At 43.4% G+C, this 16,100-nt stretch overlaps 2 protein-coding genes across 2 annotated transcripts; one reads left to right on the top strand and one right to left on the bottom strand.

Annotated features, from left to right (window-relative positions):
• Positions 1-395: 395 nt before the first annotated feature.
• On the bottom strand, positions 396-4,446 carry LOC134283945 (leucine-rich PPR motif-containing protein, mitochondrial-like; the record flags this gene model as incomplete). The annotated part of the gene is made up of 2 exons (XM_062848044.1): positions 396-2,205; positions 2,548-4,446. Coding segments are annotated over 2 exons (3,549 nt in total), but the record flags the coding sequence as incomplete, so codon positions are not given.
• A 1,536-nt stretch (positions 4,447-5,982) lies between these two features.
• Positions 5,983-6,660, top strand: LOC134286435 (uncharacterized). The gene has a single exon (XM_062848045.1). The coding sequence runs from the start codon at positions 5,983-5,985 to the stop codon at positions 6,658-6,660; it is 678 nt and encodes a 225-aa protein (XP_062704029.1).
• The last annotated feature ends 9,440 nt before the right edge of the window (positions 6,661-16,100 follow it).

Here is a 16,100-nt window from a genome sequence, read left to right on the forward strand (position 1 = left end):
ATCAGCACAAAAAATGTGCTGATCCGGTGTTACACAAATTTGCGTGAAATTTCACACAAGTTTGCATGAAATCTTTTGTCTTTTCGATCGCTGCGTGAAAGTTACTCCTTGCTCTGTGTACATCGATCTTTCCGTGTGTTTATTTGTATTATGATTGTCTCCATGCATTGAACGATGGTCAAAACAATCGTCTTTTGATTTGTACTGCAAAAATAGTTGAAAAGTGTACCATTACATTGCAATAATTGAAAGAGAAAGTGAACAAAGAGAGCCTCTCAAATGCAGATAGGACCTTTTGAAATGTTTGGCCTGAAATGTGAAAGAAATCCAGCAACCAAGTGTTTGCGCCAGGGATTTCGGATTATAAAATTATTATTTTCAAGCATTCCAATAAATGAAGTTCCAGCATATTTTGATATATCTATTTAAAACTAATTTGGGGTGGTGTATGACAAACTATTACAATACAACAATGCTTCTTGGTGCAACAGCTTTCTGCAATTTCCATAATGCTCGCGTGGCTTGTAACTAAGTAACTTACCTAGGAATATGCTCTTAGTTGCTACCTCTAGCCCGGCCGACATCGTCATCACTGCTGCTACTGCTTCCACTGCTGCTGCTGGATGTGTCATGTGCCTTGTTGGGCGTTCGGTCCGGAATCGTGTAGGGGAAATCGTGTCCAGCAGCCACCGCGCTATCCTTAAGCCGCCTCAGAGCCGATCGGTTAAAGTGCTCCAGGCAGATAACCTTGAGGCCATCCTTCAGGGCTTCCAAACCTTGGGCGGCTTGTCCCTTGATGACCAGGGCATCGATCAAACAACTGTAGATGATTCCCATGCCATTTTCCGTCACCTTGGAATCCTTGAGCTGATCGATAAGGCGACGCACCATGGCATCGTCGTTCGTTTCCCGGGCCTGTTGGATAATCTTCTGGAACATAACCCTGGAGCTGTTGATCAAGAACTGATCCCAGATCTGTTGGGCTTCCACTTCGTTGTTCATCATGAAGTGATACGTCCAGAGGGCATTCATCGGAGCAATAAGATCGTATTTAACGTACTTTTCGGCGACCGCCTTGTAGCGATCATGCATTTCCGGATGTTTGGTCAGAATTCCAGAGGCTCCACCGATCGGGAAATGCTTTGCCGCGATTTCGGCTTCTTCTTTTGTTTTGATTGCATTAGCTGTGGCTTCCAGTTTCTTCATATACTGTTCTACGTTGCCGCCGGCAATGTGGGCGTGGCACAGGCGGTTGTCGAAAGAGATCAGTCGCTTCACTTCGTCCGAGATCATTCCACCAATGCGCTCGAAAGTACTCAAATCACCGGAAGCTGCCAGTTTGTTGAGGAAATATTTGAAAATCCGTGGAATTGGATGGAGATTTTGTTCTAGCATTTTAAGCACCAACTTAGAAGCTTCATTCAATCTATCGCGATTGACCAGAGCTTCCACCACCATGGATTGTTCTGTAAGATTCAATTTATCGCCTTCGGTTAACTTTTCTCGGGCCGCCAGCAACCGATCAGCATCGCCCGCCTTGGATGCTGCTTTGAACTCCTTCAGAGTTGGCGAAACTGATTTCTTGACATCAACAGGTTTCGTTTCAGTTTGTTTGGTTTTTGGTGCTGCTTGAATCGCTTTTTTGACTGGGTTAGCATTCGGAGCCACAAATGGTACTTCGTATCCATTTGCTTTCAAAAAGTTGGAGAGTTCGACCAGAAATTCGTCCGTTGGGGTCTGGTCTTCTTCCTGCATTTTGGTCCATAGACCCAGAGCCTTTTCCGGTTGTTTATCGTTGATGTAGCTTTTAAGCAGTTTGTGATAAATGGCCGATCGATCGATGTGGTTCAAATCTTTCGTAGCTTCCATGAGACCTTCCAAGCTCTGAGTCTTTCCTTCGACGTGATAACGTTCGCAGGCACTCTCAATGCGTTGGCCACGGGAGCGAAGCCCAGGCGTTTCCAGAATTTTCCTAGCCTGACGAATACGGCCACAGTCCACAAACGCAAACACCAAATCGTACAAGCTGTTCACTTCACCGTGAACTTCGGTGCTGAGATCGGTCAAGCGCTGCAGATTGGTGGCATCCTCCGCTTGGATCAACCGACAGGTAAGTTCCGCTTTCCATGGCGTGGTGCGATACTTTTGACAAATTTCCTCAAATACCGCAATGGCCGTCTGGACATCATTTTTGACGATGTGAACCTGAAATAAAACAAGATGTTAGAAACTACGTTGTAGAACAGAGCAAGTATAAACTTAGTATAGTTAGAACAGAGAACGCACGACGTGATTTTTTGTCATAGATTTTTTATTAAAGTTCCCTTATGATGACCATTTTAGTAGCCAGCTTGAAAGATATAGGCTTGCTGCACTCTAGGCGAACCCAGCATTCAGCCAATGCCAGAAAGATGCAATGAACAAGGCATGTTGAAAAAAATGCCGGTCAATGTACAGTTCCGGATGACAACGAGTTAAAGGCGAAAATTCCCACAAAATAGGTCGTCCTGTCCAACTGTAGCAAACACATAAATAAATAAAGCTCACCTTGATCAACGATCCCAGGAAAATGTTCTGTACCGTGATGTATCCGTTGTCCAGCAGCTGCTGGAAAAGCTTATTAACTTCTTCGCTCTGTCCCTTCTCGGCCAACGTGTTCAATAGCCGCCAACAGGCACTGTTGTAGTTGAAATCTACCTCCTTTTCGGTACGATCGGTCGTGGCCTTGTTGGTTGCGATGAACTTCAGGGCATCATCGAACCGGTCCTGATTGAGCAAAGCTTGCGCCAGGCGAACAATTTTCGTATCGTCCAGCTCAAAATCCGGAAGTTTCGCTTTGACTTTCTCGAGGAGTGCGAAGGATTCTTCTACCTTTCCGCTGTTGGCGTACAACTCGATTACCTGGGCGTACACTCCGGGCGGAACGACGTAACTGTCTTCCTCAAGACGAGCTAGGATCTCTTCTGTTTTGGCAACATCATTCGCACGGATCACATTGCGGATAAGTTGGTTCTTCAGGGAATTGGCATTCTCTCCGCGTTCTTGTAAATTGGCTATCAGGCGTTCCAACTGAGGGACCGAGAGGTTAGATGTGGGTGTTTTTGTCCTTTGGCCCATGCTTTCCAACTGAACGGGTTCCAAATCTCCAGCGGCCAGTTTACTCAGCATGGTGGAAATTTCGGTCGTCATTTCAGCTCCCAGTTTTTCCTGAATTCTTTCCGCTTGTGAATTGCTAATGGACAGCCCTTGGCTCACGAATCCGGACAGGACCTTTTCCAGTGCTTCAACACGTTTGTTCTTGAAAACCACCGCGACATCGTAGATCAAAGACCCGAGGACTTCCGCTTGAATATTCGGCAAACTGGTTTCGCTTTCACCAGCTTGTTCGTTCATTTCCTCCTTTGCATTCAATCTCAGCAAATTGTCATACAAGTGGCGCGTGAACCGGATGTAGGAATTGAAGTCCTGTGATTGAGCCAACGCCGAAGTCAACGGCTTTCGATAAACTCCCGGTGAATAGAAAGCCTTGTACCGAGAGGCAATGTTGGCCGCATCCTTCAGGTTATTGTTCTCCAAGGCGACAAAAACGCATCCGGAACTAGCCACGGCTGAGGAAATACCAACACTACGTAGCAGTTGGATCACTTCTTCGTGATTGTTCATTCCCATATTGGGAATCGCATATTCCCGAATGGTTTCACTACTGGGTTGTACATTAAACTCCTGGATCATCGTTCTTATTACGTTCAGGACTCCCTCCGGCCGGGGTTGATCGTTGGCGCACAACAGTGGCCAGAAGTAATGCTGCCTAACGGGGTGGTTCTGTTCGTTTAAGGCTTTCAATAGGGCGTACGCCGAATCGACGATTCCATTCTTCAACGCAGTCTCCAAAGCAATCAGATAGGCGTTGGAGTTCATACCCGAGCTGGTCAGTTCCTCACAAATCGAAAGGATTTTTCCGATGGGTCGCTTCGCTTTAATCAATTGTTTAACCAAGAAACCTCCGGTGTTTGCCAATTCCCCATCGTTTTTAGTGGCTCTCGGCATTGTTTTCAGCACCTTGAACGCAGCATCTTCCTGGCCACGGTTGATCAACCTCAGGATCACATTCACCGCGTCTTGGTTGAACCCGGCCTGCTTCCGGATCTTGGCAATCAATGGGTCAATCTTTTCCGCGTGACCATTGGTAGCCAAGGAATAGATAATCTCCAGCAGATCCTTATCGAGCAAATAGATTTCTCTCTGTTCGCAGGTCTCCAGCGTTTTAAGGATGTAGTCCACGTTACCCTTTCGGGCGTATCCGCACAGCAGGGTCGTGTAGGTATCGGCCGATGGCTGCAGTCCGGCTTGCGACATAACAGCAAGGATTCCAGTAGCCGATTCCAAATCGCTGAAAAGATAAATATGTTTCGTGATAGAAGAATAGTAGGTTTTTGTAAACAGTAATTATTGGTTCTTATATTTATTTTGTATGGATCTTCTTGCCCTACCTCTCTTCAACTTAGTGTTCTTTGGGCACTTCCACAGTTATTAGGGTTCATTCAAATATTACGTAACGCAAAATATGACAATTTTAGACCCCCTCCCTCCCCCACGTAACAACTTTTGTATGGAAGATTTTGAAATTTTGTATGAAGCGTAACACAGTGCTAGACCCCCTCCCTCCCCTCATTGCGTTACGTAATATTTGAATGAACCCTTATGAAGGGCTTTCTTTGCCTGCCATTGCATGAATTTGTATATTGCGAGGCAAGTACAAACATACACTATGCCCAGGAAGTCGAGAAAATTTTCCCGACCGGAAAGGGAATCAAACCCGCCGTCTCCGGATTGGCGATCCATAGCCTTAACCACTATGCTAACTGGAGACCCCGATATAGATCTTCTATACGCACTAAAAAATGACATCAATGCAATCCAGTTACCAGTTAGCCTAATGGTTAAGGCTAGATCGCCAATTCGCAGACGGCGGGTTCGATTCCTGATCCGGTCGAGAACTTTTGCCCGACGCTCTGGAATCATCGTATATCACATTATACAAATTCATGCAATGGCAGACAAAGAAAGCCTCGCAATTAATAACTGTAGAAGTGCTCGAAGAGCACTAAGTTGAAAAGAGGCAGGTCAAGTTCCAGTTGGAACGTAGAGTCATAAAAAAGAAAAGAAGAAGATCAATGCAACCCATAGTCCTGTTCAACGACGTAGGTTGAACTTGCTGCATTTTGTTCCTACCCAAGAGCAAGATGCAGAAACTTCGAGCATGTTCAACCTATGTCGTTGAACAGGACTCATACATGTCTGCAATGATGATGCTATTTTTTATTTAGTTTCACCTTATAGCAAAACTTTCAACACAATCAGTTTCTGTCACCATTTTGTGGCATAGAAATAGTCGTTGAAAGTGTAGTATAGTGTACCTAGTTGGATATATAAGAGTAGGCCGTGCAAAACACAAGACAGTCCAAGAAACAGAACTAGCTGAACAACAGTTTCATAAGCTGTAGTTTGTTTATGAGTCGTTTGTTCCACTCTTTTACTGCAAAAATGTTTGTTTTGAGGAGCACGGTATACAACAAGACAAGGCAGGATTTACCTATGTATATATGGGGTGTAATTCATGGCACACCCATAAGTAGAAATGTCATGTGCAGAGAGAGAGAAAAGAGTAGTACTTGTTACGCGTTCGATGTAAACAAATGTGTATTTTATTAAGAGACAATAAACGAGAATATTAAACTGTAATCGTGTTCTTCTGGTCTCGTTCTCGTTCCGTCCCACCACATTGGTGACCCCGACGTGATCCGTGATCGCGACTCGAGTCCTCGCGCACGACGTTTGTGAAAATTCTGTTATTCTCTTCCGCGTCGGTATTCGTGATTCTAACCTCAATTGGAATATGAATCAACAACAGGACCAGCAAGACGCTGCGTTGCTGCAGCGGTTTCCGTGAAGCTACCCGACTTCTGGAAGACAGACCCGGAAATGTGGTTTGCGCAGGCGGAAGCGCAATTCATCCTCGCCAATGTAACGAAGGATGAAACTAAGTTTTATCATATCGTGGCCAAAGTAGACCAGTCAGTAATTTGCCACATTGCTGACTTGGTGTCGACTCCTCCAGCTGATAACAAGTACAAGGCGCTTAAAGATCGGTTGATATCACGATTCGCCCTCTCCCCGGAGGCGCGGTTGGAACGGCTTCTTGGCTCGACTGATCTTGGAGACCTGCGGCCGACACATCTGTTGGCAAAAATGCAAGAGCTGGCTACTGGACTGAACGTTAATGACAATCTCCTCAAAATGTTGTTCCTGCAGCGCATGCCGGCAAACGTACGCCCTATCCTGACCATCAGTGATGGCACCCTTTCGAAGTTGGCGGAGATGGCCGATAAAATGATGGAGTCGCCCAACGTTGCAGCCGTTTCCCCTGCTGCTATCGGATCCTCGTCCGGTACTAACGATCGAATGGAGTACATGAAGGATCAACTGGAGACACTCAGTGCTGAATTTCGTCGTTTCCGAACCAGCAGTAACGACCGCCGCCGCAGCCGATCAGCATCAGCTTCTCGAATCGCGAACGACGTATGCTGGTATCATCGGAAATATGGTCAACAAGCGCAGCGTTGCAAGCAGCCGTGCCGATATCAGGATCCAAAAAACTAAAGCTCTGCTCACCTGAGTCGGCGAAGGTGGGTGGAATGTTTTCCAGCCGGCGTCTCAAGATACACGACAGGTCCAGCGGTATGCGTTTTCTCATCGACACGGGCTCGGATGTCTCCATAGTACCAGCAAGTTGGAAAGAAAAAATGTCCGGCCCAATGCCTTTCGTGCTTCATGCAGCGAACGGTTCAGAAATTAAAACCTATTCAACTAGGTTCATCACGACAGATTTGGGCTTACGACGCAAATTCACGTGGAGTTTGGAGAGGCGCCTCGTCCACATGTTCGACCTGTTCTTGGAACGGGTATAGGCTGAGAATAAAACTCGCAAAATAATCTTTAAGTAGATATACCAAAAGAATAAACTAAATTTAAAACTCCCACCGCACATACCCCATAACAACTTGCACACAAGGCGCTAACATCGTTCCCGGTTTATGAAGAACGAAAGACGACTCCAAGTCATCCACCGGCAGAAACCAACAAGAGCATGCGAGAGCCAGCCCCAGGGATGGCAAAAATACATTTTTCTCTTTTTCGTTCATCGATACTGGCAGTAAAATAAAAACAAAACAACGGCATCACCAATACCATCAGATGCCGCGCCGACGGCAGTCAAGCAGACGCTTGATGGTTTTTGCTTCCCCACGAAAATATTTATGAGCAGTCATGCTGAGGCGGGTGATTGCGAAAAATGTCAAATATTTTCAACTGCTAATAACTCACTTGTTTTAATAAATAATTTAAATCGATTTGCACAAATAGCTAGAGCACACTCCTAGCTTTGTGATGCATGTAAAGAAGTTTGTCTAGAAGCGGTTTGAAACGCAGAAAAATGCGAAAACGGGAGAGACAGAAATTTTTGTCGTCGTTGTTAGAAATCCTCTACATAGAGATGAGCGGAAGTTACATACGTCGATTCGGCAACGCTGTTTGTTTTGTTTACAACAGCTGCCAACACTTGCTACAAAGCTAGATGTTCAAACTTTGTGCGTGACTTCGTTGTGGTTCAAGTTGTTTTGTTTACATTTTCTAATTATGGTAGAATTTTTTTCTAAAATTTTGTTGAAATAGCGGAACAATCGAAGAAATATGAAATTCATTGCAAAAGTGTTACGCTAATCATATCGGCAGAAGGGAAGCAAGAAGCAGCAATGGAAGTTTTTTCGACAATTTCAGCAACAAAGGTGTCGTCATAAGCATGAGCTTTTGAAAGCAGAATTAATAAATTTTTGTCTTTTTACTCAACATACATATTCCGCCAATATCTCGATATAAAAAATAAATAATTTTATTTTATTTAGTTCCGATTGCAATGCCGTTCAAACGACGCCTTCCTACGAACGATAAGCATGTTCATTTGGCTCACACTTTGACAGTTCTCTCTGCACGATTGGCTCACAATGGCTGCCTCCGCAGATCTCTATAATGTAGGATTACTAGTCGTTGTGCTCGAGTACTGGCGCTCTCGCGCTTGGAAACCGTTTCGAAAAAGAAGGCTGCAGGAAAAAAAATGTTATGACATTTATTTTTCGAACAGTTTGAGTTTGGCTGGGCCTATGATGTTCGTGTGGAAAAATGTCAAATGTACAGCCGGTAACCGTTTTTTCCAGTACATTTCTCAACCCTGGCCAGCCCTGCGCAGCTCTCTCTTGCTCGACTCTTCGAAACTACATGCCACCGGTTCCCCGATTCATGCGAACGATGGATGCTGTTCCCAAACCAACAGTTTTCTCACTTTTTTTGCCTCCGAACGGCAGTGTTCATTCGAATTCATTTCATTTTACTCTGTCGCTCATACGTTCCCTACTCGTCTAGAACCAGCAGCAGCGTTGTCAACGTTTCTTCCCATTTTTCACTTCCCGCCTGCTTCTCACGCGAACACGCACGCTAAGCGCAACCGACTAAAGTCTTTAAAATCATGTTGAAAATTTGGGAGCGTCCATAAATTACGTCACGCTTTGAGGGGGGAGGGGGGGTTCAGCAAAGTGTGACAATCGCTACAAAAGTTTCAGAGGTCCCATACAAAAAGTGTGACATAGGGGGGAGGGGGGGTTGAAAATGGTAGATTTTTACGTGACGTTATTTATGGACGCTCCCTTTACAGTTTTAGAATGCTAAAAAATGTATGTTGTATCGTTGTTGGAAATTAAAGGATTATTTAACAATATCTACAAAAATGGAATAACGAACATTGATTGCACAGTATTTATATAAATACTTTGCCAGCTATGCTTACCGATCAGGTTCTCAAATGTGTGTAAATGATTGTTAGCATGCTGGTCGGTATACTCTTTAGAGAAAAAAGCGATGGATACCAGAGGCACACAGCTAAACGCAAAGAGCTTCTTCAGTGGAAAGTTTACATGTGTGTAGCAAAACCAGAAATGAATGAAAGTTTAGACTGTGGTTTCTCGGTTTGTCGTTCTACGTAGGCTGAGAACAACTTGCGCAGCTAGAGCACATTTTGGCACACCCAATGTCGTGCGCGCTTGTTATGCATTACATCCAGCGTGGATGAAGCTGGGGGCCGAATGTTCTCTAGCTCGTTGGCAACGGTTTCCAAATTTTAACTTCGAGGCCATTACGAGCTAAAACAATTTATAGAGGTGGAAATTTCTAACATTTGCGGAAAAGAGAGCATGTTGGACATGATTGAAAAAAAAACAAGTATCGTCGGTGTGTGAAGAACGTTAGAAAATGACTTCCACCGAAAATGGATTTTTCTAAAAGTATGTTAGATACCAAACTTCGGAAGTCGCTCAAAGACGCATCTGAATGCGAATCGCATTTTTATTCACGATGAAAATGCGAAAGATATTTTTCAGAAAATGGTTAACAAACAAGAAGATAAAAATCAGCTTATGTTAAAAACCACAATACTAAAACAAAAAAAAAACAGCAAGCATAAATAGTATAAAATAACTCTAATGTGTTTTCATTTAGTAAAATAGTAATCTGTAGAACAGGTCAGTCTGCTAGTCACGAGACGCCTCTGTATCAGACGTCAGCCATGCGATAATTGGCGCTGATTTTTTGGCACATTTCGGACTACTGATAGATTTGCAAAATAGGAGCCTAATAGATGCCAAAACAAAATTGCAAACCGTTGGTAAAGTGATGACTACCGACATCCATAGCATCACCACTGTTAACCTGGAACAGAATCATCCGTTTCGAGACCTACTGGAGGAGTTCCGTGAAATAACGCTTCCAGCTACGTTGCAGGCCGACATCCAACACGATGTTACACACCACATTGTTACCAAGGGTCCACCGGTAGCATCCAAAGTGAGAAGAATGCATCCAGATAAACTGAAGGCAGCTAAGGAAGAATTCGCACTGATGTCGGAGCTGGGTATCTGTAGACCGTCGTGAAGCAGCTGGGCTAGCCCACTTCACTGTGTACCCAAAAAGGACGGCCAATGGAGATTTGTTGGGGATTATCGACAGCTTAACCAGGTCACTATTCCGGATCGTTATCCGGTGCCACACGTGCATGATTTGCTCAACTCGTTTGAAGGTAAGAAGATTTTTACGACACTTGACTTGGTGCGTGCCTATCATCAGATCCCCGTCGAGGTGGCTGATATTCCTAAAACAGCTGTAATTACTCCGATTGGCCTGTATGAATTCACCCGCATGCAGTTTGGCTTGTGCAACGCAAGCCAATCGTTCCAACGGTTCATGCACAAAATCTTCGGTGATTTGGATTTTGTTGTTGTTTTTATCGATGACATTGGAATTGCCTCGAGGACGCTCGAGGAGCACCTAATGCATGTCCGAATTGTATTTGAACGTTTGAAACAATATGGCCTCGTAATCAACGTTTCAAAAAGCCATTTCGCAAAGTCAGAGGTTGATTTCCTGGGGTATTCGGTGAATAGTGAGGGAATACGCCCACTGCCGTCTCGGGTTCAGGCCGTCTTGGAATATTCGCTTCCAGCGAATGTTAAGGATCTACGTAGATTTCTCGCCCTGATCAACGTTTATAAGAGATTTATTCCAAAAGCTGTGGATATGCAATTAGAATTGCGTAAAATGATACCCGACAATAGGAAGAACGACAAACGTTCACTCGAATGGAATGATTCGTCTCGAGCTGCCTTCGAACAGTGTAAGCAATCCCTGGCAAATAGTGCGTTGCTATATTACCCAGATTCGAGTAAGCACTTAGCATTATTGATCGACGCGTCTAACACTGCTGCTGGCGCTGTACTACAACAGTACTCGAAGGGTTCATGGCAACCGATTGGTTTTTATTCTGAGAAATTCGCCAATTCACAGAAGAATTACTCTACGTTTGGTCGGGAACTCACCGCTATGAAAATGGCGGTAAAGCACTTCCGGTATTTTCTAGAAGGTCGTCAATTTTGTATCCTTACCGACCACAAACCACTGACTCATGCTATGGGTACTAATTCGTCCAGTCGACTTCCACACGAGGACAGATATTTGCGTTATATTTCTCAGTTCACTACTGACATAAGGCACATCAGCGGTGTACAAAATACGGTTGCGGATGCTCTTTCTAGAGTGGACTCTGTTGCTGTAATTGATTACAATGCTCTTGCAGCTGATCAAGTTGAAGACGCAGAACTTAAACGTCTGATGTCAAGCTCATCATTGAGAATAGAACCAATGCGATTCCCTCATGTTTCGCTGCCTGTGATCTGTGACGTATCCTTGAATGATCGAATCCGCCCTTTCGTTCAAGTGAAACATCGAGAAACCATCATGAAGCACTTCCATGGTTTGGCGCATGTTGGAGCACGAGCTACGAGGAAGCTCATATCGGACAGATTCGTGTGGCCTGAAATGAACAAACACATTAACCAGTTTGTCAGAACGTGCATGAGTTGCCAGCTATCCAAAGTAAACCGTCATACTGTATCGCCGTATGTGCCATTCGATGTACCGAAATCAAGATTCCGGCATATACATATCGATCTCGTCGGCCCATTACCTCCGTCCCATGGAAACCGTTATGTTTTAACAATCATCGATCGGTTTACTCGGTGGCCAGAAGCAATTGCTTTACCGGACATGACGGCACCTACGGTAGCGAAAGCATTAACCTCGGAATGGATTGCAAGATTTGGGACACCGGAAACGGTCACTTCTGATCAAGGTCGGCAATTCGAGTCTGATCTGTTCCGGGAATTGGTGTATATCCTGGGAGCTCATCACATTCACACCACAGCATACCATCCTCAAGCTAACGGAATGGTCGAACGATTCCACCGCACTCTGAAAGCGGCGCTTATGTGTAAAAGTATTCAACGTTGGAGTATGGAGTTGCCGTTAGTGCTGTTGGGTCTAAGAAGTGCATATCGTGAAGACCTAAAATGCTCTGCAGCAGATCTTGTGTATGGCCAGCCGTTGCGTTTGCCGGGAGAATTTTTTGATGCCCCGTCACATGTCGTCGATAAAACAGATTTCGCGCAGCACCTGCATCAATCTTTCAGCAGATTACGTCCTCCAGGTGTCAATCACCATTCGAAACCTGCTGTATTCGTGCACAAAGCGTTAAGAACATGCAGTCACGTTTTCGTGCGCGTAGACACTGTTAAGCGATCTCTACAGCAACCCTATGAAGGGCCGTACAAGGTGATTAATCGAAGTGAGAAGCATTTCGAAGTGTTGGTATCCGGAAAGAAACAGAACATTTCCATTGATCGATTAAAACCAGCGTTTACATGCGACGAAACCGTTACCCAGCATCCAGCAGAAGATAACCAGACTTAGTTACTCGATCCGGCCTGCGTGTCCGGTTCTTGGTGTAACTGGGGGGGCGCCTATGGGGTGTAATTCATGGCACACCCATAAGTAGAAATGTCATGTGCAGAGAGAGAGAAAAGAGTAGTACTTGTTACGCGTTCGATGTAAACAAATGTGTATTTTATTAAGAGACAATAAACGAGAATATTAAACTGTAATCGTGTTCTTCTGGTCTCGTTTCCGTTCCGTCCCACCACATATACATCAATTTTGGACATAAACATGTGACGTCATACTTATTGGCCTTCTACGATGATCAAACTGATGTGAAGACCCCACAGTGGAGTACTAAATCATTTTGTTCGCGCCTTTGAGCGACTGGAATTACGTCAACAAAAAACTGCCAGTTTTCCGGATCCGTGTATCGAGTGTATCACCTTCTAAGGCCGTTCGCAATGCTGTTTTATTTTGTATTACGAGTTTTAAAAATTTTAAAACTCGCCATACAAAATAAAACAGCATTGCGAACGGTCTAAGTGTTATACACCGTGGACAAGAGGGCTTAGTATAGTGCATTTAGTACACCACTTGACCATCGCACGAGTTTTCAAAAGTGCGAAAACATAAATAAAAGTGCGCTATTGCAACAAATAAGCTCGGTGTGTTCAGAGCACTTATTCAGTATAAATCAAAGAAATAGTGCGCCGAAAACATTAACTGGATTTATATATAACGGATTTATATTATAAAGACTGAGAGCGCAGTCCAGTGGTGAACTAAATGCGTAATAATACATAGCATCATTATATCAAAAGCAAAGGTTAACTTCTACATTGACAAACGAAAATGGGATCCCGAAATCTCGTGAAGTTGTTCGAAGATCTACTTGTTGAAGGGGAGTAATAGCTACAATTGGTCGGCGTTAACTCAGAGGGGACCAAGTGACAACATTGATGAAAATAATATTTTTAATACATTCAATTGAGAATTGCATTATCTACATGACACTTCTACCCGATTTGCTTAATGTTACAATAAAAAAAATATTTAGTAGAATTTCATTTTGATTGATCTGCGAAAATCGATTATAGTCTGCACTCTGCAGTCAGAGTGGACCAAATGCTTGATATCATGAGAATTGGGATGTTTAGTGAATAAAATATTGCTACATATTTTCTATAGCCTAATCGATAGAGCACATTTTACTGAGTATAACGTGATTTTATTGGATTCCAATAACTTTGTTTTGATGGACACACCCAACGATGGACGTCATTTTTGAATGACCCCTTATTGTCCTACCAGCAACGGTTACTTCAGTCACCGGAAAGCTTTTACATTTGATCTTTCCGACCCACGTTTTGCATGATGGCCACTGAAAAATCCCTACTACCTAAATATATTCTGGATTGTTCACACGGTAGTATGAAACGCATAAGAATTCAAGAATCCCTCCGTTCCCCCTCCCTCCTAGGACAAAGTATTTTAATGATGATCACTTAGGGTGTGAACCATTTCGCTTGTTCGTTTAACTTTTAGTTAAAATTTGACACTTCGATAGTTATTTTGAAAATAACCCTACTCGCGAGCAGGGTTAGTCTTGACAGTTCGATAGTTATTTTTTGTTCGCAATGATTTGGCTGCGTACTGTATTTTGTTCCAAATAACTACAGTAGTTAACTCCTCTGTCAAATTTCAAATGGGCCACCGTCGTGGTATTTTTTAACTTTTCGATGGCAAATAACTATCCAAGTGTCAAATTTTAACTAAAAGTTAAACGAACAAGCGAAATGGTTCACACCCTTAAGGATACACTACCTGAACATCTTTAATTTTATGTTATTGTATTACCCGTTGCAAGAAAATAGAGAGCGAAAATGGTGCAAAATCGTTAATAGTCCTCCGCTGGTATGTCTAATCGTTATGGTGTCTTCTACAATAAGTGCGCGAATTGGCCAAGGAATACTTCGCCGAAAACACCAAAATGATTTTTCTTACAGGCGGAGATGTATGGGCGCTTGCGCGTACAAATTTTCGCGCAACGCATAATATTTTTTACGAATGATCAGACTTTCATGACGAAATTGAACTCGCCCAAAAATCGTGCTCATCAGTCATTTCCAACAGCTTTTCGCCTTCCGACCCTGATCCAGGCGAAAGCAGCTGATATTGTTATGACAACATAAGCAGCTGGTAGCAAGAGAACAATCAGGATGAACGTAAACATCGGAAGACCAGCTGATTATGTTGTGTAAACATGACCAGCTGGTAGTCCGAGAACAATGAGAACCAATGGTAAACATTGCGTCGGCGGGCGAAACCTGTCATAAAATCGAGCGAATTGCTAAAGGGCGGCAACAAAGAGCGACAGCGAAATCGATAGCGAAATCGGAGAAGGACGAAATTTATTGCACTGAAGTCTGATCAGTAAAAAAAATCGCAATAAAATATGAAATATTAGTATTTTTGATGACTTTTTGTACTATTCTGAGCATTCGCAAAGTTTGGCACAATCGAAGATTTAGTGCGCAAAGTTAGGAATAAGGCAATGAAATAGTTTTTATATTTTAAGTATTTTTTTTGGTTAATATTTTTATTTTTTCTTTAGTGCAGACTCAAAGTAGAGTCATTAACCTATCGTGTGAGGCAGTGGTTCATGAAATATTTTGTTTGTTTGTATTTTTTAGAACGACACGAAATTTGGTTTTACTTAACTGCGCAAAGTTTGATGCGTACACGGTAAACTCCAAGAAGCCCAGAACGCTATCGAAAACTAACAGCGAAAATAGAAGATCAAAACAAACGCTAGTAAATCTCAAGCAATTTTCTTCACTCGAAGGCGAAGCCCGCAGCCAAAAATCTATGCATCTGGAGCCAACAAGAAGTCGAAACTACTCCTCTACAAATTGGTGTTCATGCCCAAGGGGAATGACATATCCTTTTCTAACCGGAATATCCGCATTTATCCGTTTCTAACCGTCGCTAACCGTGTCTAACTGCTGCTCACTTAGCAGCTCGCTTAGCAACGGTTAGCGACGGTTAGAAACGGATAAATGCGGATATTCCGGTTAGAAAAGGATATGTCATTCCCCTTGTTCATGCCATCGAAAACGCCTGGTTCGATTCCGCCGCTACTAATCGGAAGAACTCCAGGTCAAACAAAACCGATTTCTGAAGATGATGCTCAACCTGGACCCGTTTTACTCCACTGAAGAAGGTGGAACTCATCGACGAATGGATCGAACGTGTACTTCCCAAGCTCTGGTTGAGATGTGCAACTTCAGCAAACCCGTTGCTAGAACAACTGGTGGCGCTCAGACTGTGATATTAGCATAATAATGTTTTTACCTTTCCTCTAACTATCCCAACTCTATTTCCAATTTCGAAAGGGGTTTTCAAGAGTTTTACCTTTCCAATGTTTAGTTTATTCCATGTTACCAGTAAATTTTTGAATATTGAATAACTAAGCTGCTGCAAGGAAGTCCAAATCTTAGCTAAGGAAATTATATCACATTTCCATTTGTAGTTCTAAAATAACTTGAAAATAAAATGAAATGAAATGATTATGATTTCGGATCAGGCTTTCCGTGGGGCCATGGCTGGCCATGGCCACTTTACGGTATCCTAGGCTCAACAATGTGGGCTTTAATATGGAACAAGAACATGCTCCGGATTTTTCGAAAACCACGGTGATCAGATCGGTCCAATCAAATATTTTTTGA

The sequence above is a fragment of the Aedes albopictus genome, chromosome 2 (genome assembly GCF_035046485.1).
Source record: "Aedes albopictus strain Foshan chromosome 2, AalbF5, whole genome shotgun sequence".
Lineage (NCBI taxonomy): Eukaryota > Metazoa > Arthropoda > Insecta > Diptera > Culicidae > Aedes > Aedes albopictus.